Source organism: Chiloscyllium plagiosum, unplaced genomic scaffold (genome assembly GCF_037043375.1).
Source record: "Chiloscyllium plagiosum isolate Xiang-an unplaced genomic scaffold, Cpla_swu_hap1 HiC_scaffold_20, whole genome shotgun sequence".
Taxonomy (NCBI): domain Eukaryota; kingdom Metazoa; phylum Chordata; class Chondrichthyes; order Orectolobiformes; family Hemiscylliidae; genus Chiloscyllium; species Chiloscyllium plagiosum.
This window is the reverse complement of record NW_028270158.1, coordinates 15,040,405-15,066,989: the sequence shown is the minus strand read 5'-3', so window position 1 is coordinate 15,066,989 and position 26,585 is coordinate 15,040,405. Positions and strand designations below refer to the sequence as shown.

General features: G+C 44.4%; 1 protein-coding gene across 1 annotated transcript in view; it reads right to left on the bottom strand.

Moving 5' to 3' along the window:
- Nucleotides 1-26,585, bottom strand: part of LOC122560453 (alpha-N-acetylgalactosaminidase-like) — a 37,259-nt gene continuing 10,674 nt past the window's right edge. Inside the window, exons 3-7 of the mRNA XM_043711086.2 lie at nt 25,100-25,277; nt 20,027-20,121; nt 9,331-9,492; nt 7,192-7,389; nt 1-270 (exon numbers count right to left, since the gene is read on the bottom strand). Coding sequence (XP_043567021.2) covers nt 1-270; nt 7,192-7,389; nt 9,331-9,492; nt 20,027-20,121; nt 25,100-25,277 — 903 coding nt within the window. The remainder of the gene's footprint in view (nt 271-7,191; nt 7,390-9,330; nt 9,493-20,026; nt 20,122-25,099; nt 25,278-26,585) is intronic.

Sequence of the window (26,585 nt, the reverse complement as noted above, 5' to 3'; positions counted from 1 at the left end):
TCAAATCAGTTTGCATTTGGGTCGGATAAAGAACAGGGCAACTCCTGTGGGATTGACTTGGAATCGGTGTGTCTGATTTGAAGTAAGAGACCGTACAAGCTTTTTGGCAAAAACATCATAAATGTTGTAGCCAAGTGCACAGTCCACTATGAAGAGAGCAGGCAGGCTCAGCTTGAAAGTCCGAATATTCCCATCACTGGCTGTGCAAAGATAGGCCACAGCAAATTGTCCATCAGTCAAATTCCGCTTCCAGACTTGAAAGTCCCAGTCCTACAAACAAGAGTAAAGAGCAGAAATCAACCTTCAGCCTTGTAAGGTTCATCAGGCTAAAACATGGAATAAAAACAGACAACCCCTCGCTGTATCCACAATGATGCTTTGTGATGGGTTGAAATGAGGGGTGGCATGGTGGCTCAGTGGTTAGCACTGCTGCCTCACAGTGCCAGGGACTCAGGTTTGATTCCAGCCTCAGGCGACTGTCTGTTTGGAGTTTGCACATTCTCCCTGTGTCAGTGTGGGTTTCCTCTGAGTGCTCAAATTTCCTCCCATAGCCCAAAGAAGGGCAGGTTAGGTGGTTTGGCTATGCTAAATTGCCCATAATGTTCAGGGATGTATAGGTTAGGTGTGTTAGCCAATGGGAAAGGGTGGGGGGATCTGGGTGGGATGCTCTTTGGAGGGTCAGTGTGCTCTTGTTGGGCTGAATAGTCTGTTTCTATATAGTAAGGATTCTTTGAATTGGTTTGATTACCAATTCTTTAGATGATAAATAATTTCATCAAACTCGGGGAAGGAGGCATCCAATTCAAGGTAAGTAGTTTCTGACGAGGAGGCAAAGTAAAAACATACTCCACACTTCACAGCAGTGAGGGAGGGGGCAAAGATCAGTTTATTTACTATCCGTGTCAGCAAAGAATTGGGAACACCAAATCCATGAAAAAAATAAAGTAGCCAAAAGAAACAAATTAGTTGATCGATTTGGAATATTTAAGTAGGAGTTGTCTACTGAAGTACTAATAGTTGCCAAGGCATGAAGGATTGACATAGTCATTAACATGGAAACATCATTAAAATGTTCAGGCAAGCTCAGCATTGAACTTATTTTCCAAAATTGGGTTTCTGTTGTCAACACGTTCAAGATAATGCCTAGCACAATCTGTGTGTGTGTGTAAACAGCTTCTGTGGTGCTGTCTGGCTTCTGCCTTATATTCAGTGTTTTATAGGAAGTGTAAAGACTGATTTTGTGCTGTTTTGCCATGAGTGCTGTGTCTCATCCAAATTAAACGTGGATCTGACACAGATATAACCCTATTCACCTTTTAATGATTCTCTTGAACCACTTTAAAGTGAGCATTGGGCAGTGGATTGGTGTTTATCCTTACACTCTCGGGCAGGATCCTACTTGAAATTGCTTTAATAGTAACCCCACTGTAGCCTGTAGCCACTGTAACCCCACTGAAACCTTTTTGGGTATACAATGGGTTACAAGTTGGAAATTATGAATAGCCAAGTTGAAGACAGATGTCAGGGAGTGTGTGTGATCAATACCTGGATTGATTTTTTTTTTGAAGTGATGTGCAAAGGAAACAAGGATGATGTGAGGAAACATTCACGCGTGGAGAGTTCTTCACACTGATCCAGCTCCCTCAGAGCCAGGTCTTAGAGTGAACAGGATGTCTGACACTCTTATTTATATCTATCATCCAGGGCTCCCTGATTGGGGCTGTTAATCTCATCCAGTCAGGGAACTCATATTCTATGAGATCCACTGGCTGACCTTGTTATAACCACTGTATCCTTCCCCCTCTGAGCCTGAAGACATAAGCCTTTTTTTTGCTCCTCCTGGGTTTTCCTAGCACCGGTCAGGTTCCTCCAGCTCTGCCTCTGATATAGGCAGTATATAACGCACAGTAGTTCACTGAGGCAGCCGGAGGGTCTCAGAATAAATGCATTCTCTTCTTCAGGCAGCAAAGGCATTGTGGCAGCGACATCTGCCATCTCTATCTCAGATTCCAAGGTATCTTCAACATATGACAGAGAGGGAGAACCCACGGGTTTTGGAACAGTTGGAAAGGCAGTCGAGGAGTCGGGCATGTTTTGTTCCTGCACCGTTTGTGAGTTTGCAGCTTTCATGTTGTCCACGTGCTTGTTCAGGACCGTCACATCTACTGAACTTTATACATCCCTGGACCTGACCTCGCATCGATCAATCCTCTTACCCATGCATGGTCCCAACACCAAAATTTGTCCGCTGAGGCAAACGGTCTTTCTAACTTAGTGGAGTCTGTGTCTGGCATTGGCATTCTGACACTGCTTTAGGGACCCCCAATGCCAGGTCCGGGAAGATCAGATTTAACCTGGTGCAGAGTCTTCTCCCTGTGCTGGAGCTATCCCTGTGGCTGCATGAGTTGTTGGTCCTATAATCAAATAGGAACTGGGACCATTTGGCATTGAGTGAAGCTGTAGACTGTTTCTTTAACCGTGCCTTCAAAGATTGGATGCTCTTTCTGTTAGACCATTGGATGGGGGATGGTATGGAGCTGCCCTTATATAATGAATCCCATTTGACTTTAGGAAATACACAAATTCCCTGCTCGTAAATAATGGCCCATTATCTGTGACCATCACCTCCAGGGGTCATGTATTGCAAAAGATGTGCACAGTTTTTGTTTTGTCCCCATGTTTGATGAATAAACTCGACAAGTGTCCAGCCAATTTAAGTGGGTGTCCACAAAGAGTAAGAACATTAAGCTCACGAAAGGACATGTAACTGAGTCCATGATTTGCCTAGTCATTCCCACAAGTGTGGGGAGGTGCTGGCAATAATTGCTATCCTCGTTGGCACTCTGGGCAATGCCCCAGCAATGCAGCTGTGTCTGCACCCAATTCTAGTCACCATGACATAACTTCTCACCAATGTCTTCATTTTGGAAACCACTGGATGACCCTGGTGGAGTTCAGCCAGTATCTGGTGGCCACCTTTGCTCGGGACAATCACTCTTGCTCTCTATAATATGCCGTCCTCTACTGTGAACAGTCGGAAAGGCAGTCAAAGAGTCGGGCATGTTTTGTTCCTGCACCGTTTGAGAGTTTGCAGGTTTCATGTTGTCCACGTGCTTGTTCAGGACCGTCACACCTACTGAACTTTAAACATTACTGGACCTGACCTCGCATCGACCAATCCTCTTAACTGTGCATGGTCAGTTTTTTGGTCTCTCTGGGTCCAAAAAGATTTCAGCTCTGGTTGTGACAGCCTTTTCGTTTCCACCCTCCTCACCAGCTGTTTCAGTTTCACCAGGACCGGATTTTTCTGTGTCCAAAGACTGGTATTGTCAGCTGTGACTGGAAGTGTATCCAGAAAATTTGAAATTATTACAGATTCTTCCAGCAGGAGGCAGCTCAATGCATCTGCATTTGCTACTTGGCCTCCCAGACAGTGTTGTAACCTGTAATTACACAGTTGGTATCAGAACCGACCGCTGAATTCAGCCTGAAGCTATGGGCAGCACTGCCTTGTCCTCCTCAAGTAGACCTAGCAGAGGGTTCCCAAAATGAAGATATTGGTGAGAAGTTAAGTCTGGTGACTCGGATTGGATGGAAACATAGCTGCATTACTGGGGCATTGCCATGTATTGTTACAAATGGTATTGGTGGAACTTCTTGACTCTAAATATGACCAAACTTTCCTTCTCTATCTGGGCATATTTATGCTCTGCATTAACCAAAGTCCTGGATGTATACTATGTTGGGTGTTCCTCTCCATTGGGCTAATACCACCCCGATGCTGTGTAGAGAGGCATTGCATGTCAATAGGAGAAAGTGAGATCTGCAGATGCTGGAGATCAGAGTCGAGAGTGTCTTGCTGGAAAAGCACAGCAGGTCAGGCAGCATCTGAGGAGCAGGAAAATCGAAGTTTTGGGCTGGAGCCCTTCATCACTTGGGATCATAGTGTGCCAACACCTTACAGGACGATAGCTGTTTCTTCTCTTTCCTCAAGGCAACATTTCCAAAGCTGACCCTTTTTTTAAAAGAGTTGATGCAAAGGTGCCAGGATGGAGGCCAGGTTATGTATGAACTTTCCCAATAATTCACCAGCCCAAGGAAAGACCTCAGCTCCAGATGTGGTAGCTGGGGCACCGTTGATCATTCTCCCTTTATCTTCCAATGGGTATAACTGGTCTTCTCAACTCTGTAGCCTAGGTAGGTCAATTGGGGTGCCTGGAACACATGTTTTTCTCTTTTAAGGCATACACGCAATTGGGAAAACCATCTAAGGACCATGTCCAAGTTCTAAGTGCTCTTGATTGGTCATCCCTGCTATTAGCACATCTGGATAAATGGAGACTTGGAGTAGACTTTGTAAAATGTTCTCCATTGTTCGCTGAAAAATGGCAGTCTTGTATATTGGTGGGTAGTAAAACCCTTACGGGTATTAACTGTAACATACACCTGGGAATCCTCACCTAACCACAATTACAAGTGCACATGGCTCACGCCCAGCTTCATGAAGGACAGCACACTCCCCTGCCAGCTTTGTGTATAAATCCTCTACGTGAGGGATTGGGTATTTACCCAGCTGTGGAAAGCAGTTCACCATTTGTTTGAAATCTCCACAAAGATGAAATGACCCACTGGGCTTCATAATAGGTCTGACCAGTGCTGCTCATTCTGCAAACTGGTGCGATGATTCCTTCACTTTCCAGCCTCCTGATTTCTGCCTCTACCTTTGCCCATAAGGCAAATGGCACTGGATGGGCCTGACAAAATTGTGGTATTACTTCCTGGGTGGCCTTGGCTCCTTTGATAGTCTAGACCTTCCTGAAAAACTCAGGTATTTAATTAGGACTTCACTCAAAACATTGAGCCTATAATGGAGAATCTTTCTCAACCAATTTTGTCCCATGTAGCTTGGGCCTGAGTCTTTTACTACAGTCAGTGGGCATGGAACCACCTGCTTCTCTTAAAAGAAGAGAAACGACCTTGTACCCTTAATCTGTAGAAGCTCCCCAGTATAGCTTCTCAGTCTAGCTGAGGTCTTGCGCAAACTTGAGGGTTGGAGTCCAGAGTGAATTTTGTTAAAGGGAGCTTTGTTTAAAGGGTGCTGTGCTTTTCCAGCACTACACTCTCGACTGTGAGCTCCAGCATCTGTAGTCCTCACTTTCTCTGAACTTTGTTAAAGACTGGCTCCTGCAATCACTGATACAGCTGTGCCAGTATCAACCTCCATTAGAACTTGGTGACCATTTAACTAGACATTTATTTTGATTGGCTCGGATTCAGATGTTGCTAAGCAATTTAACTGTTCCAAAACAGATGTAGGTGGGCTTCCCAGGGTGTGCACTCTCTTGGATACCAGTCTATCAGTTCTCTTACTCAGTTCGGGCCTAGTGAGACTCTTTTGCTGTCTTGAGTCCACATAATAGCAGCAACTACAATGGATTGCTGGCCTGGATCCTGAAATAAATTGTAACCGTTTGGCTGAGACTTGGCTTTGATTTGGGGACTTTGCTGTGGGCTGACCTAGAGTCGCTCTCTTCAGGATATGTCCAGAGTGAGGCTCTGCAATTGCCTTCACTCAAATGGTGTTCCTGAGGCTTGGTGAAGGTGTCCACTTCCATCAGAACACCCCGCAGCTCATATGCTCCACTTGCTGCACTTTCCATTGACAAAACCAGTTGTAGTGCCTGAAGGCGAAGGCCAGTTGGGCTTCAGCTAATGGGCACTTTTGCATGGTTAATCATTAATCCTACATATCAGACTCTCTCAGTATCTTAAGGGTTAAACCAAAGTCACATGCCTCTGCCAGTCATTTTAATACAGTTAAAAATGTCGATACAGAGTCTCCTGGTTCTTAAATTGCCAAGTAAAACTGTTAGTGTCTCAGAATTAGAGGAGGCTTAGAGTCATCATATTCCTTAATCAAATCCGTCAACTCTTGAAAAGTTTTAGTATTTGGTGCCTCAGGTAAAGTTAGGCTCCGAATAACCAAAAAAGCTGTGGGTCCATAAGCTGTCAGGAGAATTACTTACTCATTGCTTTTCATCTGCCCCAATATCATTTGCCAGGAAAAAAAAGTAACATTCTTTCCACATTGTGAGGCCATCTTCGCTGGCAGGATTGAACGTGTCAAGCTTCTCAAATAACAGAATGATGCCAGAAATGCTTATCCTCAACTTCAAAGACAGCTGTTGTAAGCGAATGTCTTCAGGAGCGTGCTCCACTTTCATCGCCACTGAAATAACTTCATACAGGCTGATATCCTGTCACCAAGTTGCTCTTTATTTACACATGCATAGCACCTGACATTGGTCAGCTTCCTCAGAGTGAGCAGAACCCCTGACACTCCTGTTTATTTTTTTTTTTTTTATTAAACAAGTTACAAAACAATTTACAAAAAACATTGACAGCTGTACACGAAAGACAGCAGTTTTACAAGGGAGGGGAGCAGCAAAGCTAGGCCCCGAACCCTACCGTTCAACCATTTTACAGGGAGGAGGACAAACCTCAAATCCCAGTTCCACGTGTGACAAGACAATGACAATGACATTTATACATTAGACGATACCGTTACATACAAAAGTGCAGACAATACAGACCCAGCAAGCCCCCGCCCCTCCCACCTTCCGACCGCTCTAAGGCAGACACTCCTGTTTATATCTATCAACCAGGGCTTCCTGATTGGACTGAGTTAACAGTCCCAATCAGGGAATTCATATTCTATGAGGTCCATCTGGCTAACCTGAGTACAATCACTACAGAGTGCTCCACCTAACAATGACGTTAACTGCAACACAGCCTTTCTATTAAGGGTTATTACTGATTGGCACTGATACTACTGACATCTTGTGGCTGTACTACATAATCGCCACAATTCACACCATTTCCATCGGGCCAACCTTTCAGCAAAGAATTTCTGGGCAATTTAGTATCAGAGTCTTAAAGCTTTCTAAAAAATCATAATTTTCCTATCCCCACAGTTGAAAATCATTGCTAAACATAAAATGATACCATAAGTAACATTCTAAGTCACCCACATCACTAGAACAAAGTTTTGAGAAGTGACAAACAATAATTTCTTTTGAGGTAGCCCAAAACAAGAAAAACTGCATATTTAATTTTCACTTATCTTTCCCCATTCTCCCCCTTCCCATTTGTATTCAATATAGGTATATATTGAAACATAACTCTGGTTACCTTCTCAATCCTTTCACCTTGCAACCCCAGGTGGTCCTGGTCTATGTGAATAAGCAACCTGTTCTGCAGGAGAGTCTTGGCATCTTTGGAAATGGTGCGAAGATCATTGGACATAAAGAATGGAGCTGCCAACATTGCCCAGAGAGCTAACTGTGATTTGGACTGGTCATAGTTCAGACCAAAGTCACCGACAATTAACTGAAAACAATAAACAGTGCAAAAGATTATTTAGTTGCTTTGTAATCCCAGTTCCTAAATATTGTACTTTTTCACATGGAAATATATCTTTTCCGAGTGTGGGAACTGTGATGTGATATCCTGGATTAATAACATCTCATAATTATTAGACAAAAGGTGTTTCCCTATTGCCTAAGCCAACAAGTGCACCCCACAATGTGATATGTACATGTCATGATGGTGGGACTCAGAAGAGGTTATGTGCTGGTAGGTTCTGGTCAGCCTCATGGCAACCATGTCAATTGTTGTAAAAGCCTGAAGATTCAGTAACACATTTTAGGGAAGGAAATCTGCCAACTTAACCTGGCCTGTCCTGGCCTACATGTGACTCCAGACTCTCAGCAAAGTAGTTGACTATTAATTGCCCTCGAAAATGGTACTAGCAAGCTACTAGAGTGCATGCTGTTGGTAAGATTAAATTTATTTAATATTCTGCTATTTACACTGTGAAGCTTAGCACTGTATTTATCTATCCCTAGAGCCCACTGTCATATGCACTCATACACTGATGTCGGCTGATTATTTACATACTTGAGTGTTAACCCTTTACACTACACTGTAAAGACATCTTGATTTTATCAGGAAACTGCAGTCAGGATAGGATTCCTTCCTCAAATACCACTTCCCAGTTTCTAGCTGGTGGACTGGATGTGCTGCCTGGACTGGAGGGCATATCTTTAGAAGAAAGGTTGACGGAGCTAGGGCTTTCCTCATTGGAGTGAAGAAGGATGAGAGGTGACTTAATAGAGATGTACAAGATGTTGAGGAGCATAGATAGAGTGGATAGCCACGGCAGGAATGGCTATCACCAGGGGGTATCATTTTAAGGTGATTGGAGGAAGGTTTAGGGGAGATATCAGAGGCAGTTTGTATTAGAGGTATTAGAATCAGATACATTAGGGACATTTAAGTGACTCTTGATAGGCATGTGGAAGACAGTTGAAACTTTATTGCTGGAACAGCACAGCAGGTCAGGCAGCATCCAGGGAACAGGAGATTCGACGTTTCGGGCACAGGCCCTTCTTCAGGAATTCCTGAAGAAGGGCCTGTGCCCGAAACGTCGAATCTCCTGTTCCCTGGATGCTGCCTGACCTGCTGTGCTGTTCCAGCAATAAAGTTTCAACTTTGATCTCCAGCATCTGCAGACCTCACTTTCTCCATGTGGAAGACAGTACAATGACGGGTATGTAGGTTAGTCTGATCTTAGACTAGGATGAAAGGCTGGCACAACATTGAGGGCTGAAAGGCCTGTACTGTGCTGAACTGCTCTATGTTCAATGTATGTGCAAAGTCTGGCAACTGGGTTGAGAAAGTAGAAGCAGTGCTTCAGAGGATGGGAGAAGCCCCAGTTTCCTGGCTGGGTAACAGTGGAGGGTAAGGAACTGGCCATTTTGTTTTGGCGGAAAAACGGTGGGATGGGGAAGGCTGAAAAGAAATTAAAACAAGGTTTTTGCTGAAGCGCAGAGTGGGGAGAGAAAGAGGAAAAAAAAAACAGGTGGTGTGTTTTGGTCGTTGGGGATTAAGGTTGCATGGAAGAGAAGCAGGAGAATAGCTGAGAGCATTCACAGAATCACACAATTTGATTCTCAAAACACAGGGAAGACACAGTGTGTATCAATTGTATATGACATTGCCTCACACCCGGATTGTTATAACACAATGTATCATCTGACTAAATGAGGAACACTAGTTACATTACAAAAATCTGTGTCTGCTACCAAATTTAATCTTTCGGTTGTCCTAAAACAGTTTGCATAATAGTTATTTGATTTGGACTGTGCCTTCCAAAACTCGGTCCCATTTCTGTCTTGCTCAGTAGTGCATTATATTTTTATATTATATGGGACAGAGTGAGAGTGTGGACTAAAGCTCAAACAGTTTCAAAATGTGCATTTGTTGTACCATATCCGGATCATTCCAATGTCCAGGGCCTGCAGCTGGCTGTAATACTCTCTGGTTGTCTCCAAACCAATTTATAATTGTTAGCACAGTATTCCATGAGTCATTAATATCTTCATAATTTCTCCAGAGGTTACAGAGTTCCCCAATCAGTGTGTAATTCACCTAAAGGAATGGAGCATAGACAAGAAATGTTTTGTATAACGCCACGTAGTAGAGCAAAGCAATTCAGTACTCGCCTTACAATAGAAACATCTTGAATTTATATAGCGCCTTTGATATAGTAGCTACTTTTATATTTGCTTCAAGAGAACGAGAGAGAGGGGTAGAGGGGCAATAATGTTTAATGGGGGATATCCAGGATGGGATGGGGAATGGGCAAGAAGCCAGAATTGCAAAAGAATACAGAACTCAGAAGGTTATGGAGACTGAGCAGGTTACAGAGATTAGCAGGGGATGATGCATTGAGGGATTTGAAAATAAAGATGAAGAGTTTAAACACAAGGCTTTAGCAGATACAGGAGCTAACAGAGTCATAAAGATGTACAGCACAGAAACAGACCCTTCGGTCAAACTCGTCCATGCCAACCAGATATCCCAACCCAATCTAGTCCCACCTGCCAGCACCCAGCCCATATCCCTCCACACCCTTCCAAATCATATACCCATCCAGATGCCTTTTAAATGTTGCAATTGTACCAGCCTCCACCACTTCCTCTGGCAGATAATTCCATACACGCACCACCCTCTGCATGAAAAGGTTGCCCCTTAGGTCTCTTTTATACCTTTCCCCTCTCACCCTAAACCTATGCCCTCTAATTCTGGACTCCCCAACCCAGGGAAAAGACTTTGTCTATTTATCCTATCCATGCTCCTCATGATTTTATAAATCTTTATAAAGTCACCCCTCAGCCTCCGACGCTCCAGGGAAAACAGCCCCAGCCTGTTCAATCTCTCCCTATAGCTCAAATCCTCCAACCCTGGTAACATCCGTGTAAATTTTTTCTGAACCTTTTCAAGTTTCATAACATCTTTCCAATAGGAAGGAGACCAGAATTGCACGCAATATTCCAACAGTGCCTAACCAATGTCCAGTACAGCTGCAACATGATCTCCCAACTCCTGTACTCAATACTCTGACCAATAAAGGAAAGCATACAAAATGCCTTCTTCACTGTCCTATCTACCTGTGACTCTACATTCAAGGAGCTACGAACCTGCACTCCAATGTCTCTTTGTTCAGCAACACTCCCTAGGATCTTACCATTAAGTGTATAGGTCCTGCTAAGATTTGCTTTCCCAAAATGCAGCACCTCGCATTTATCTAAATTAAACTCCATCTGCCACTCCTCAGCCCATTGGCCCATCTGATCAAGATCCCATTGTAATCTAAGGTAACCTTCTTCGCTGTCCACTACACCACAAGTTTTGGTGTCATCTGCAAACTTACTCACTATACCACTTGTGCTCACAACCAAATGATTTATATAAATGACGAAAAGTAGTGGACCCAGCACCGATCCTTGTGGCACTCCACTGGTCACAGGCCTCCAGTCTGAAAAACAACCCTCCACCACCACTCTCTGTCTTCTACCTTCAAGCCAGTTCTGTATCCAAATGGCTAGTTCTCCCTGTGTTCTGTGAGATCTAACCTTGCTAACCAGTCTCCCATGCAGAACCTTATCGAACACCTTACTGAAGTCTATATAGATCACGTCTACCGCTCTGCCCTCATCAATCTTCTTCGTTACTTCATCAAAAAACTCAATAAGTTTGTGAGACATGATTTCCCACGCACAAAGCCATGTTGACAATCCCTATTCAGTCCTTGTCTTTCCAAATACATGTACATCCTGTCCCTCAGGATTTCCTCCAACAACTTGCCCACCACTGACGTCAGGCTCTATAGTTCCCTGGCTTGTCCTTACCACCCTTCTTAAACAGTGGCACCACATTAGCCAACCTCCAGTCTTCCGGCACCTCACCCGTAACTATCGATGATACAAATATCTAAGCAAGAGGCCCAGCAATCACCTCCCTAGTTTCCCACAGAGTTCTAGGGTACACCTGATCAGGTACACTTTTATGCATTTCAAGACATCCAGCATTTCCTTCTCTGTAATATGGACATTTTTCAAGTTGTCACCATCTATTTCCCTACATTCTATATCTTCCACGTCCTTTTCCACTGCAAACACCGATGCAAAATACTCGTTTAGTATCTCCCCCATAGAACATAGAACATAGAAGAATACAGCGCAGTACAGGCCCTTTGGCCCTCGATGTTGCGCCGATCCAAGCCCACCTAACCTATACTAACCCACTATCCTCCATATACCTATCCAATGCCCGCTTAAATGCCCATAAAGAGGGAGAGTCCACCACTGCTACTGGCAGGGCATTCCATGAACTTACGACTCGCTGAGTGAAGAACCTACCCCTAACTTCAGTCGTATATCTACCCTCCCTTAATTTAAAGCTATGCCCCCTTGTAATACCCGACTCCATACGCGGGAAAAGGTTCACACTGTCAACCCTATCTAACCCCCTAATCATCTTGTACACCTCAATCAAGTCACCCCTAAACCTTCTTTTCTCCAATGAAAACAGCCCCAAGTGTCTCAGTCTTTCCTCATACGATCTTCCTTCCATACCAGGCAACATCCTGGTAAACCTCCTCTGCACCCGTTCCAGTGCCTCCACATCCTTCCTATAGTATGGCGACCAAAACTGCACACAATATTCCAGATGCGGCCGCACCAGAGTCTTATACAACTGCATCATGACCTCAGGACTCCGGAACTCAATTCCTCTACCAATAAAAGCCAGTACGCCATATGCCTTCTTCACCGCACTATTTACCTGGGTGGCAACTTTCAGAGATCTGTGTACATGGACACCAAGATCCCTCTGCTCATCCACACTACCAAGTATCCGACCATTAGCCCAGTACCCCATCTTTTTGTTATTCTTCCCAAAGTGAATCACCTCACACTTAGCTACATTGAATTCCATTTGCCACCTTTCTGCCCATCTCCTGCAGCTCCACACAAAGGCTGCCTTGCTGATTTTTGAGGGGCCCTATTCTCTCCCTAGATACCTTTTTGTCTTTAATGTATTTGTAAAAAACCTTTAGATTCTCCTTAACCCTATCTGCCAAAGCTATCTCATGTTCCCTTTGTGCTCTCCTGATTTCTCTCTTAAGTATACTCCTACTGCCTTTATACGTTTCTAAGATTCACTCGATCTATCCTGTCTATACCTTACATATGCTTTCTTCTCTTTCTTACCAAACCCTCAATTTCTCTCGTCATCCAGCATTCCCTACACCTACCAGCCTTTCCTTTCACCCTAACTGGAATATGCTGTCTCTGGATTCTCGTTATCTCATTTCTGAAGGCTTCCCATTTTCCAGCTGTCCCTTTACCTACGAACATATGCCCCCAATCAGCTTTTGAAAGTTCTTGCTTAATACCGTCAAAATTAGCCTTCCTCCAATTTAGAACTACAACTTTTAGATCTGGTCTATCCTTTTCCATCACTATTTTAAAACTAATAGAATTATGGTCGCTGGTCCCAAAGTGCTCCCCCACTGACACGTCAGTCACCTGCCCTGCCTTATTTCCCAAGAGTAGATCAAGTTTTGCACCTTCTCTAGTAGGTACATCCACAAACTGAATCAGAAAATGTTCTGGTACACACTTAAAAAATTCCTCTCCATCTAAACCCTTAACACTATGGCAGTCCCAGTCTATGTTTGCAAAGTTAAATCCACTACCATAATCACTCTATTTTTCTCTAAATGATTGAAATCTATCCCAATAAGGTGATCATCCCTTTCTTATTTCTCAGTTCCACCAAATAACTTCGCTTGGTGTATTTCCAGGAATATCCTCCCTCAGTACAGCTGTAATGCTATCCCTTATCAAAAATGCCACTCCCCTCCTCTCTTGCCTCCCTTTCTATCCTTCCTGTAGCATTTGTATCCTAGAACATTAAGCTGCCAGTCCTGTCCATCCCTGAGCCACGTTTCTGTAATTGCTATGATATCCCAGTCCCATGTTCTTAACCATGCCCTCGGTTCATCTGCCTTCCCTGTTAGGCCTCTTGCATTGAAATAAATGCTGTTTAATTTATCACTCCTACCTTGTTCTCTGCTTTGTCTCTGCCTGCCCTGACTGTTTGACTCACTTCTTTTCTCAACTGTACCAGTCTCAGGTTGATTTCTTTCCTCACTATCTCCCTGGGTCCCACGCCCCCCCCACCTTACTAGTTTAAATCCTCCCGAGCAGGTCTAGCAAATTTCCCCGCCAGTATATTAGTCCCCTTTCAATTTAGGTGCAATCCGTTCTTCTCGTACAGGTCACTTCTACCCCAGAAAAGATTCCAATGATCCAAAAATGTGAATCCTTCTCCCATACACCAGCTCCTCAGCCATGCATTCATCTGCTCTATTCTCCTATTCCTGCCCACACTAGCTCGTAGCACCGGGAGTAATCCAGATATGACTACTCTCAAGGACCTCCTTTTTAAATTCCTGCCTAACACTCTGTATACTCCCTTCAAAATCTCAACCTTTTCCCTTCGTATTTCATTGGTTCCGATGTGTACAATGACCTCATGCTGGGCCCTCTCCCCTTTGAGAACATTCTGCACCCTCTCTGAGATATCCTTGATCCTGGCACCAGGGAGGCAACACACCATTCTGATTTTTCACTGCTGGCCACAGAAACATCTGTCTGTGCCTCTGACTAGAGAGTCCCCAAACACAATCGATTTCTTGGAACCCGACATACCCCTTATTGCATTAGAGGTAGTCTCAATACCAGACTGGTCGTTCGTGTTACATTCCCCTGAGAATCCATTACCCCCTACATTTTCCAAAATAGCATACTAGTTTGAAATGGGGATAGTCACAGAAGACTCCTGCACTACCTGCCTACCTCTCTTACTCTTCCTGGAGTTAATCCATCTATGTGATTGTATCTCCAGCTTTTCTCCCTTCCTATAACTGCCATCCATCACATCCCCTTGCTCTTGTAAATTCCTCATTGCCTCTAATGATCATTCCAGTCGATCCATTCGATCTGATAGGATTCGCAACCAATGGCATTTATTGCAGATATAATCCTCAGTAACATGTCAATTCTCCCTAAACTCCCACATCCGACAAGAAGGGCATATCATTCTACTAAGCACCATTTTTGCTTCTTCCAATCTGCAGACCCAGAAAATAGCACCATCTTATTCCTCTACAAATGTATTTCAGCAAACACGGGGTAGTGGTTGAATAGGACTGTTGGCGAGTTAGAATATATATCAGAAATTTGGGTGAATTCGGTGATATGTAGCTTTGATTTTCTATCTTGGAGTCAGGAAGTTAGTTTAACCCTGAAATTGCCGTATATTAAATACAACACATCTATTCTTCACATTGATAGAAGCTGTTGCACTTCATGACCCTTACAATGGTCAATTATTGGGAAAGCTTGAGTGGTGAGAGGCAGTGTTTTTAGTAATAATATGCCTGGAATAATAATCTTGAGCCATGGGCTTGAGCTCTTGGGCATGGGTTTGAATCTTACCATGGCAGATGGTGGAAATTTGAATTTAAAGTCTAGAATTCAAAATTAGGTTCAGATGGGCTTTTACGTCAAACTTGTAACCTTAGTCAGGCTAATGTGTAACTCCAGACCCATAGCAATCTCGCTGGCTCTTAACTGCTCTCTAAAATAGTTCTAGCAAGCCAATCAAATTCAGCGGGACCTGGAGATGGGAGAATAAACACTGACTCAACCAACAATACCCACATCCCATGAATGAAAAAGTAAATCGAGGAAATCACTATGGTCTCAATTACAAAGAGGCGGTTTGAAGTGATTGTTAAAGAATGGGAGAGAGTAAACAAAATGAAGAAATCCAACTTAGCTTATACTATTGAAAATTATGACTGCAGTGGCCAACATAGATTGGTCGATTGGCGACAGGCTCAAACCAGACACTTTATAGAGGTTCAAACGATTTGACTTTAGCATGCTCAAGAATGAGAACTATTCATTTTTACATATTCACCTGAAACCGCTTATCATTGATGTGAAAAAGGTGGAAGTGATGAATTATCAAAGGAATACAAGAAAAATACTGCAGTCGCTGGAGATCTGAAATAAAAAAAATGCTCAAGGTGCTGAGGATCCCATTAAAAACATCCTGGGGTTACACTCGCCTGAGTAGCCACATAAAAAAATTGTGGCTATGAGTACAGAAGCGGGGAGTTCTGCAGCAAATAATTCACCTCCTAACTCTCTAAAATCTCCCCACCATCTACAAGGCACAAGTCAGGACTGTGATGGAATACTCCCCACTTGCCCAGATGGATGCAGCTTCAACAATACTTAAGAGTCTTGACACCATCCAGAACAAAGCAGCCTGCTTGAACTGTATCACATCCACATTCTGGATTAGTGGTGCTGGAAGAGCACAGCAATTCAGGCAGCATCCGAAGACAGGCAAAATCCGAGGACAGGCAAAATCGACGTTTCGGGCAAAAGCCCTTCATCACATCCACCACCTTCAACACTCTCTTTCTTCACCATTGCTACACAATATGAACCTCAACAATCCACCAAGTCTCCTTCAACAGCACCTTCAAAATAACATCCTCCACCTCCCAAAATGATATTGGCAGCAGATACATAGGAACGCCAACAGCTGCCATTACCCCTCCAGACTGCTCGCCATCCTGACTTGGAAATATATCACTCTTCCTTCACTGTCAATGAGTCAAAATCCTAGAACTCCCTCCTGAAATGCTAAGTGGCTATCGCTATACCCCAAGAAATGCAGCGGTTAAAGAAAGCAGCTCATAACCCCCTTTCTGGATCAGTGGTGCTGGAAGAGCACAGCAATTCAGGCAGCATCCGACGAGCAGCAAAATCGACATTTCGGGCAAAAGCCCTTCATCAGGAATAAAAGCAGAGAGCCTGAAACGTGGAGAGATAAGCTAGAGGAGGGTGGGGGTGGGAAGAAAGTAGCATAGAGTACAATGGGTGAGTGGGGGAGGAGATGAAGGTGATAGGTCAGGGAGGAGAGGGTGGAGTGGATAGATGGAAAAGGAGCTAGGCAGGTCGGACAAGTCCGGACAAGTCAAGGGGACAGTGCAGAGCTGGAAGTTTGAAACTAGGATGAGGTGGGGGAAGGGGAAATGAGGAAGCTGTTGAAGTCCACATTGATGCCCTGGGGTTGAAGTGTTCCAAGGCGGAAGATGAGGCGTTCTTCCTCCAGGCATCTGGTGGTGAGGGAGCGGCGGTGAAGGAGGCCCAGGACCTCCATGTCCTCGGCAGAGTGGGAGGGGGAGTTGAAATGTTGGGTCACGGGGCGGTTTGGTTGATTGGTGCGGGTGTCTTGGAGATGTTCCTAAAGCGCTCTGCTAGGAGGCGCCCAGTCTCCCCAATGTAGAGGAGATTAGTGGATGTGCAGGTAAGACTTTGATGGATGTGGAAGGCTCCTTTAGGGCCTTGGATAGAGGTGAGGGAGGAGGTGTGGGCACAGGTTTTACAGTTCCTGCGGTGGCAGGGGAAAGTGCCAGGATGGGAGGGTGGGTCGTAGGGGGGCGTGGACCTGACCAGGTAGTCACGGAGGGAACGGTCTTTGCGGAAGGCGGAAAAGGTTGGGGAGGGAAATATATCCCTGGTGGTGGGGTCTTTTTGGAGGTGGCGGAAATGTCGGCGGATGATTTGGTTTATGCGGAAGTTTGTAGGGTGGAAGGTGAGCACCAGGGGCGTTCTGAAAAAGCCATACGCCAACTCGAGGACACCTCTTCCTACTTCCCCCTCGACCATGACCCCACCCCCCATCACCAAACCATAATCTCCCAGACCATACAGAACCTTATCACCTCAGGAGATCTCCCACCCACAGCTTCCAACCTCATAGTCTGGGAACCCCGCACTGCCCGGTTCTACCTCCTTCCCAAGATCCACAAGCCTGACCACCCTGGCCGACCCATTGTCTCAGCATGCTCCTGCCCCACTGAACTCATCTCTACCTACCTCGACACTGTCCTATCCCCCCTAGTCCAGGAACTCCCCACATACGTTCGAGACACCACCCACGCCCTCCACCTCCTCCAAGACTTCCGTTTCCCCGGCCCCCAACGCCTCATCTTCACCATGGATATCCAATCCCTCTACACCTCCATCCGCCATGACCAGGGCCTCCAAGCCCTCCGTTTTTTCCTCTCCAGACGTCCCCAACAGTACCCTTCCACCGACACTCTCATTCGTTTGACCAAACTGGTCCTCACCCTTAACAATTTCTCCTTTGAATCCTCCCACTTCCTCCAGACCAAAGGGGTAGCCATGGGCACACGTATGGGCCCCAGCTATGCCTGTCTCTTTGTTGGCTACGTAGAACAGTCGATCTTCCGTAATTACACCGGCACCACTCCCCACCTCTTCCTCTGCTACATCGATGACTGCATTGGCGCCACCTCGTGCTCCCGCGAGGAGGTTGAGCAATTCATCAACTTCACCAACACATTTCACCCTGACCTTAAATTTACCTGGACTATCTCTGACACCTCCCTCCCCTTCTTGGACCTCTCCATCTCCATTAGTAACGACCGACTTGACACTGACATTTTTTACAAACCCACCGACTCCCACAGCTACCTGGATTACACCTCTTCCCACCCTATCTCTTGCAAAAATGCCATCCCGTATTCCCAATTCCTCCGCCTCTGCCATATCTGCTCCCAGGAGGACCAGTTCCACTATAGAACACATTAGATGGCCTCCTTCTTTAGAGACCACAATTTCCCTTCCCACGTGGTTAAAGATGCCCTCCAACGCATCTCGTCCACATCCCGCACCTCCGCCCTCAGACCCCACCCCTCCAACCGTAACAAGGACAGAACGCCCCTGGTGCTCACCTTCCACCCTACAAATCTCCACATAAACCAAATCATCCGCCGACATTTCCGCCACCTCCAAAAACACCCCACCACCAGGGATATATTTCCCTCCCCACCCCTTTCCGCCTTCCGCAAAGACCGTTCCCTCCGTGACTACCTGGTCAGGTCCACGCCCCCCCTACGACCCACCCTCCCATCCTGGCACTTTCCCCTGCCACCGCAGGAACTGTAAAACCTGTGCCTACACCTCCTCCCTCACCTCTATCCAAGGCTCTAAAGGAGCCTTCCACATCCATCAAAGTTTTACCTGCACATCCACTAATATCATTTATTGTATCCGTTGCTCCCAATGCGGTCTCCTCTACATTGGGGAGCCTGGGTGCCTCCTAGCAAAGCGCTTTAGGGAACATCTCTGAGACACCCGCACCAATCAACCAAACCGCCCCGTGGCCCAACATTTCAACTCCCCCTCCCACTCTGCTGAGGACATGGAAGTCCTGGGCCTCCTTCACCGCCGCTCCCTCACCACCAGACCTCTGGAGGAAGAACGCCTCATCTTCCGCCTCGGAACACTTCAACCCCAGGGCATCAATGTGGACTTCAACAGCTTCCTCATTTCCCCTTCCCCCACCTCATCTTAGTTTCAAACTTCCAGCTCCGCACTGTCCCCTTGACTTGTCCGGACTTGTCCGACCTGCCTAGCTCCTTTTCCACCTATCCACTCCACCCTCTCCTCCCTGACCTATCACCTTCATCTCCTCCCCCACTCACCTATTGTACTCTATGCTACTTTCTCCCCACCCCCACCCTCCTCTAGCTTATCTCTCCACGTTTCAGGCTCTCTGCCTTTATTCCTGATGAAGGCTTTTGCCCGAAATGTCGATTTTGCTGCTCGTCGGATGCTGCCTGAATTGCTGTGCTCTTCCAGCACCACTGATCCAGAATCTGGTTTCCAGCTTCTGCAGTCATTGTTTTTACCTCATAACCCCCTTTGTCCAGGGCAAATAGGGATGGGAGCCAACATCGAATGAATGAAAAAAACCTTGTCAAGTCTGTCCTCATCACTGCTGAGAGAAACAGCAATAACGTTTCAAGTTCAATCATTCTTCCTTTGAAGTTCAGTTCTGAAGAACAGTCACTTTGGACTTCAAGCCTTAACTCTGTTTCTCTCTCCACAGATGCAGCCAGACTCATTAAGCTTCTGCTACATCGCAGAATCCCTACAGTGCAGAAGCAGGCCATTCGGCCCATCCCCACCCTCCAAAGCTTCATCCACCCAATCCCTGCATTTCCCACAGCTAATCCACCTGGCCTGCACATGTCTGGAAAGTACAGGGCAATTTAGCATGGCCAATCCACCTAACCTGCATATCTGGGTGCTCTGGGAAGAAACCAGAGCACGCACAGGCACGGGGAGAATGTGCAATCTCCACACAGCACGTGGCTGGAATCGAACCCAGGTCTCTGGCACTGTGAGGAAGCAGTGCTGACCACTGAGCCACCATGCTGCCCCACCTTCTGATCAGCAAAAGCAGCTGCACTTTCTCAGTGTGTTTGTAATCATTACAGTTATTTAGAAAAGGCAGCCTTCTTTTCAGGCTTGAAAAGACGGCAGCAGGACCTCCCATGAAGACTTCTGCACTCTCAGTCTTTTGGTGATCTGCAGGCAAAAGTGAAAACAAGAAATAGTGCCAATTGACAACACTGCATCACAGGCACGAACATGTAACACAGTCACCACGTTATTAAGATGTTAACAGAGAGAAACAAAAGGCTTCTCTCTCCCACCTTGGGTGGCAGGCCAAATTCGTAAGCTGGCCAGCTGCAGGAGTATATGATTGGCCTTCCTGTAGCATTGAGAGCATGGCTCATCTTCGAATAACCTAGGGAATAGAACACTGAAATGAGACCTGGAAAAATGAAACAGTCATCATCAAAATGTTGGCATGTTTCAGAAGCAGCATATTCAATAGCACAATACAGTATAAAAGAATATTTCTGTCGTGTTATAGGCAGCACTACTTAATAAGCTTCAACTAACAGTTCAGGGGAGTCATTGGTCTTGGGGAAAGAAGGAAGGGGGTTGGAGAGTATAAAACAGGTTTGGTACTGCTCAGGTTTGCATTTCTGCTGAGAGCTCATATCGGCCTTCCCCTTTCAGAACAGCACGTTCTCTCTTTTATTGAAAACATGGGCATGAAGTGTGTGTGAAGTTGGAATGTACTCCCTACCTTTATTCATTTTATCTTTCTTTTTCTTGGAAACTGTTTAACAGACTGAGGTCCACATGTTGAATTTGGCAGCAAAAGACTTCCAGGGATTTACAAAGGACATATTGTGTATTGGCACAAACGTAATTTCCACCTTTCCTTCTGGCCATGTTCCCTGTCCAGAACACAACACCCCAGTGCAGAAGAGCCCAGCTCTGTTCTTTCTGGGTTTTTTATTTCTGGAAATGTTAAGATAGACAACCAAATGGCTTTATTCCCACCAGCAAATCACCTGCAGTATTTTTCATCCATATTTAGCCACTAATACGACAAACGCAACTCTTTATTTTAATACCCAGATGTGCTCTTACATACAACTGAATGTTCTTTCCATCACTAAATCACCTGTGGTATTTTTTGATCTATTAATAATCACCAATAAATCACCCTTGTTTTCCAGTTCATTATTTGCATGCAAAGCCCATTAAGAGCAAGTCAGACCACCAATGGTGAGGGAGAGGTAGGGTCAGAGAGGGAGGTTGGATTCAGAAGGGGAGGTAAAACACTCTGTCTCGTGAGCATTGGCCTGTCTCCAGCTCTTTTCTTTTTATATGTGAACCCAGTTCTTGATATTTTCAATACCAACTTGCTCAGTGTTGTTATACAGATCTGGTGCAGGTGGGACTTGAACCTAGGTCTCCTGGCTAAAAGATAGGGATACTACCACAACACCACCAGGCCCTAGCAATTACAGCTCTTTTCCTTCTTCTGAATGCAGTTTCTTTGTCATATATAGACGTTTTATCACACACAACCAAACGACTTTCCCACCACCAAACTACCACAACTGTATTTGTTGCTTTTATCTATGAATCACCACCACCAGTAATCACCCGTGCAGACAATTAGAAGTTAATGCGCAAAGTTCATTACTGGCAATGTGAACCGTCAAAAGTGAGGGTGGGCAGGTGATTAGAGAGAGCAGCAAGGGGTTAAACCAAAATGGTGCTGGGTGAGGAAATAAAGCAGTGAATCCCCCATAGTGCCCATCTCTCTGTAAAAGCATCTGAATGCAGCTTTTAAAAACAGTCAAATGTGCATCACTTTTTCTCAAAACATTTAAGGAGTTCTGTCTTACCCTTAAAGGGACCTTTATTTCTAACACTTATAGAAATGAAATTAATTCTAGCTTACTTAATGAACTGTTTTCTCCAGCCAGATTAAGCACAGGGATATCCTACAATGTGGTCTAAATGTTTGCAGAAAGAACTTAGATCAGACTTAAGTGAAGATAAAACTTCTAGTTGTTGAAATTCTTATTAAACAAAATTTGCTAACCTAATGTGAAGCGGGGAGGCAATAGCCTGGTGGTATTATCAATGGACTGTTAATCCAGAGACCCAGGTAATGTTACAGGTACCTGGGTTCGAATCCTGCCAAGGCAGATGGTAGAATTTGAATTAAATAAAAATCTGGAATTAAGAGTCTAATGATGACCATGAATGCATTGTTAGAGGAAAAACCCATCTAGTTCACTAATATCCTTGAGGGAGGAAATGGCCATCCTTACCTGGTCTGACCTACATGTGACTCCAGACCCATAGTAATGGGGGTTGACTCTTATCCACCCTCTGGGCAACTAGAGTTGAGCAATAAATACTGGCCTGGACAGCGATGCCCACATTTCCATGAATAAAGAGAAAACAAAGAAACTAGCAATTTAGCAGAGACATTATTGCTGGTTATTTAAGTTGCTCCAAAACAGGACTGGTTTATGTTGGGTGGGAAGTTAAAATGTTGGCAAGATCAAGCACAAACACCTTCCAACCCACCCACATCCCGTTTACGGTAAATGGACATAGGGACAGCTGACCAATCTGGTCTCAGGGTGCCAGGTCACTCATTGCAAGCTCTGAAGTTGATGGCATCCATTTTATGGTGTTTTCTACCTCTAACTGTTGTTGTTTTCATTTCCTTGGCCCCTGGGAACAGGGCACGTAACAAGAGTGAGGAAATGCTGGATAGTGATGGCATTGTTGGGTCAGGAGAAGCTGAAGTCTGATTTTTTTTCCTCCAGACCCAACGGACTAATCTTGTAAGTGCAACACATCCACCCCACTTGTATCCTGTGTCTAACCTTCTCCACTTTTAGCATCTTCGTTCCATAATCAGGCACTCCCTGTGGTTCCCTCTGAGTTCCTCATGATCAGCAACCTCTCACTTCCTCCTCAACTGTCATTTTCCTTGATTAACCTGCAATTATCAGTCTCCCCTCTGACCACCCCAAAAATATTTTTTTAACCACCTTTGCATCCACTCTGGATGTCTTCTCACCCTCACCACTGCTATGGGAAGGTAGTGGGATAGTTGTCTCATCCAGCCACCTAGAACCTCGGGCTAATGTTCCAAAGACAAGGGTTCAAATCCCACCAACACATATTGTGTGAGATTGAAATTCACTTAAACAAAAACTCGCACAACAGTAAGCATTTCAAAATGGTCGATTGTGCAAAATACCATCTTGTTCAATAAAGGGGCGAGGATAGGGTGTTCAGCCAAGGTCTTTTTTCTCAGGTGGGGTGTCCAAAACTAGAGGGTATAGGTTTAGGGTGAGCGGGGAAAGATATAAAAGGGACCTAAGGGGCAACTTTTTCACGCAGAACGTGATGCATGTATGGAATGAGCTACCAGAGAAAGTGGTGAGGCTAGTACAATTACAACATTTAAAAGGGTGTATAAATAGGAAGGGTTTAGAGGGATATGGAGCGGTGCTGGTAAATGGAACTGAATCAGATTGGGCTGTCTGGTCATCGTGGACCGAAAGGTCTGTTTCGTGCTGTATGACTCTATGTTGTTTAGGGAGAGAAATCTGCCATCCTTACCTGATCTGGCCCATGTGTGACTCCCAACTATGGCAATGTGGTTCTCTCTTAATTACCCTCTGGGCAATAAATACTGGCTTAGCTAGTGGTGCCTCTATCCCATTAAAATATAAAATAAATCCACTTAATACGTTCCCAGTTATGTCAATTAAGCTAGTTAACAGTCAGGTCAACATGCACTAGAATTAAAACTCCGTGACATTTGGGGCAACCTGCACTTTGAGTTTTCACAACTATATTTCACCCCATTCCATAATCTCACCGTTTATAAATACCTAGGATCGTTCAATTTCATTGGCATGCAATTTCAAACTAAAGGAGCAGATAGAGGATGGATGAATGAAGCTTAAATATCCTAAAATGCTTCAAGGGAAATAGATTTCAGAATACGGGAGTAAGGAAGTGACTTATTACTTTAATTATGGTTGACGTTCTGAATTGGTGTGCAGTTTTAATAACTCCATAACAAAGTTCAAAGATGTTGCCAACTCAGTAAAGGCAAACGAAAGTGACTTTTGCAGCTTCTGTTGCCTACGTAAGTTATAGGCACCAAACCACTAACAAAATACTTTAGTGGATGGGATTGATAACAATATGTAGAAAGAGAAAAAAATACTCATCATATACAAATGTTGTATATGGGGAAGGGGTCATCTGTCTTCCTTTTCAAATTGTTTTAAAATGCAAACATCCTTCTAGGAATTTTCTTTCCTCCTTTTCATATCATAGAATCCCTGCAGTATGGAAGCAGGTCATTTGACTCATCAAGTCACAGTAACCCTCCAAAATCCCTGTAACCCCACATTTCCCATGAATAGTCAACCTAGTCTGTACAGCCCTGGACACTATGGGCAATTTAACATGGCCAATCCACTCAACCTGCACATCTTTGGATTGTGGGAGGAAACCGGAGCACCCGGAGGAAACCTTTGTAAACATGGGGCAAATGTGTAAACTCCACACAGACAGTCCCCCGAGGATGGAATCAAACCTGGGTCTCTGGTGCTGTGAGGCAGCAGTGCTAACCACTGAGCCACCATACCATCCTTTGAAGTTGTTTTCCCTTTCCATGTCCCATTTTCCCATAAGAGTCAGTTACTTTGTCCAAGTGACCATTATTCATTTGACAGTATATCACAGCCAGAGGTAGGACGTCCTCCCCTCCACTTCCATACTCTAATTCTCCCATCCAATGCCAACATTCATGGTTTTAGCAGAGGCTAGTGAATAGGAGAAAATGAGAAATGGGTACACTGGTTCTGACTGTCTTACTCCCAGAACCATTCTAAATGCTCATATCAAACTGAGACTAGCTCACTCACTGTAGCCCAGCAATTGGAGGTGGGACATGGTTGGGTTGGAGAACTGAACTTTTTGACCAGTGAATTTTTAGAATGACCCTATCATTCTAATCCCCACTATCCTGGTTTTCAAAATGGTGAATGGACCTCTGAAGAGAAGGAATTCCAAATTCAAATTATGATGTTCCAGACTAAAACAAAATTGATACAACAATGGATTTGAATACACTTCATTTGAAGGCCATTTGGCCCACTGTGAGCGGAATGGGGTGGGATAACTCAACAATTGTGTTTTTTTTAATGTCTTTGAGTTTGAGTCTGAAATGTATACAGTGTCAGTGGTCAGCATACCTCTATCTATATCATAAGATAAATTTTGTATTCAGCAGCACCTCACACAGCTTCTCCCACATACTCAGCAAGATCAAATGGTGCGTTACAATTACGAGATCTAGCGGGCGGTCATACCTATTGCTTTCTCAGTGGAGTTGGAGTTGCAGCCATCAAACTTCAGCATGTCTATTTCCCATTCGGCAAATGTCTTGGCATCAGTGTCAACCTTCTCCAGTGTGGTGCCTGGAAACCCACTGCAGGTTGTAATACCCAAGTCCCCATAAATCCCTAGCTTCAGCCCTTTAGAATGAACCTAGTACAAACAATGCAGATCAACAAGTAAATATCTCAGACTTCCAGGATAAAACATGAGTAAATGTGTCACTTTGTAAAGTTCAATTTCTGTATTTTTAGTTAGAAAATTTAAGCATACTTCAGGCAGTTGGTTACCAATACAGTTTATTTTTCATTGTTCTCGCTCTGGTAACAAAATGCATTTCACTTTTTTTAAGGGTTGCCTTATTTCCATCACTGAATGTTTTTTTTTAATAATTAGGACTACATGTTTGTTCACAGTGTTACGACACAGGGTAAACCCCCCCCTGCTAATTTAAACCTGACACACAGAGAAGCTCACCTCATGTTGTAATCTATTACATTTCGAGAAGCAAAGAACTATCCCAGAGGTCACTAGTTAAAGTCAAAATTGACAATTTTATTCTTTAGGTCCAACAGAGAACATTAAAATAACAGATATTTACAACTCCTTTCTCTTAAGCCTATCCTTTACCTCCCACTCTATAATATCGGACTGATTTTAAAAAAAATCCCCGATTGAGATTTACAGAAAAATAATCACGTTTCAAAACCAGCCAGCTTTGTCGGTCCTCCTCTGTAGATTTTCTCTGTATTTTTCTGGGTCGTCTTCTCTTTGGTCTTCTGCTGCACAACCTTTCTTATGGACCTTTCAGAGAGCTATTCGGTGAGCAGTCTGTACTTGTTGGTGCTCTTTCAGTTCTCCCTGTAATTGTTCAAAATGTCCTGTTTTATACCCCAAAACATTGGATCATTTCATTGATTTGATGTCATCCCAAACAGTAAAATTCAAATTCAATTGGATTTTGGTATCTGGGGCATAATTTAAACTGATTGGCTGAATTTGGACTTGTTTTTGTTCCATGGCAACGCAGCTCCAGCTATTTGTTTCAACCAAATGTTACATTTTTAAATTGTTCAGCACACTCTGTGCTTTCCGTCAGTTTTTGCTAGCTTCCTCTCTCTCTTAAAGGTACAATACACACCCACACCTTCATAACAACAGAGATCTTAGTATAAAATGTCTCATGAGACTAAACCTCAGTAACGTACAAAGAATTGGTGTTACAAATGGTCAATGGTTTTTAAATGGTGAATGATATTCCATGCTTTTTACTTCTTGCTTTTTGCTGTCTGTGAGAGTTCTCCAATGTGCTTAGTTCATTGCCCGGCCTACAACCTTCCTGCTTGCAAGGTGACATAGACCTCCTATTAATGGTGTCAAATTCAGAGTGATATTGGAATGGACAAAATCCATGTGCTGATTTTTACCTGACACTGTATTCGCTTCTTAGCTGGCCTCAAG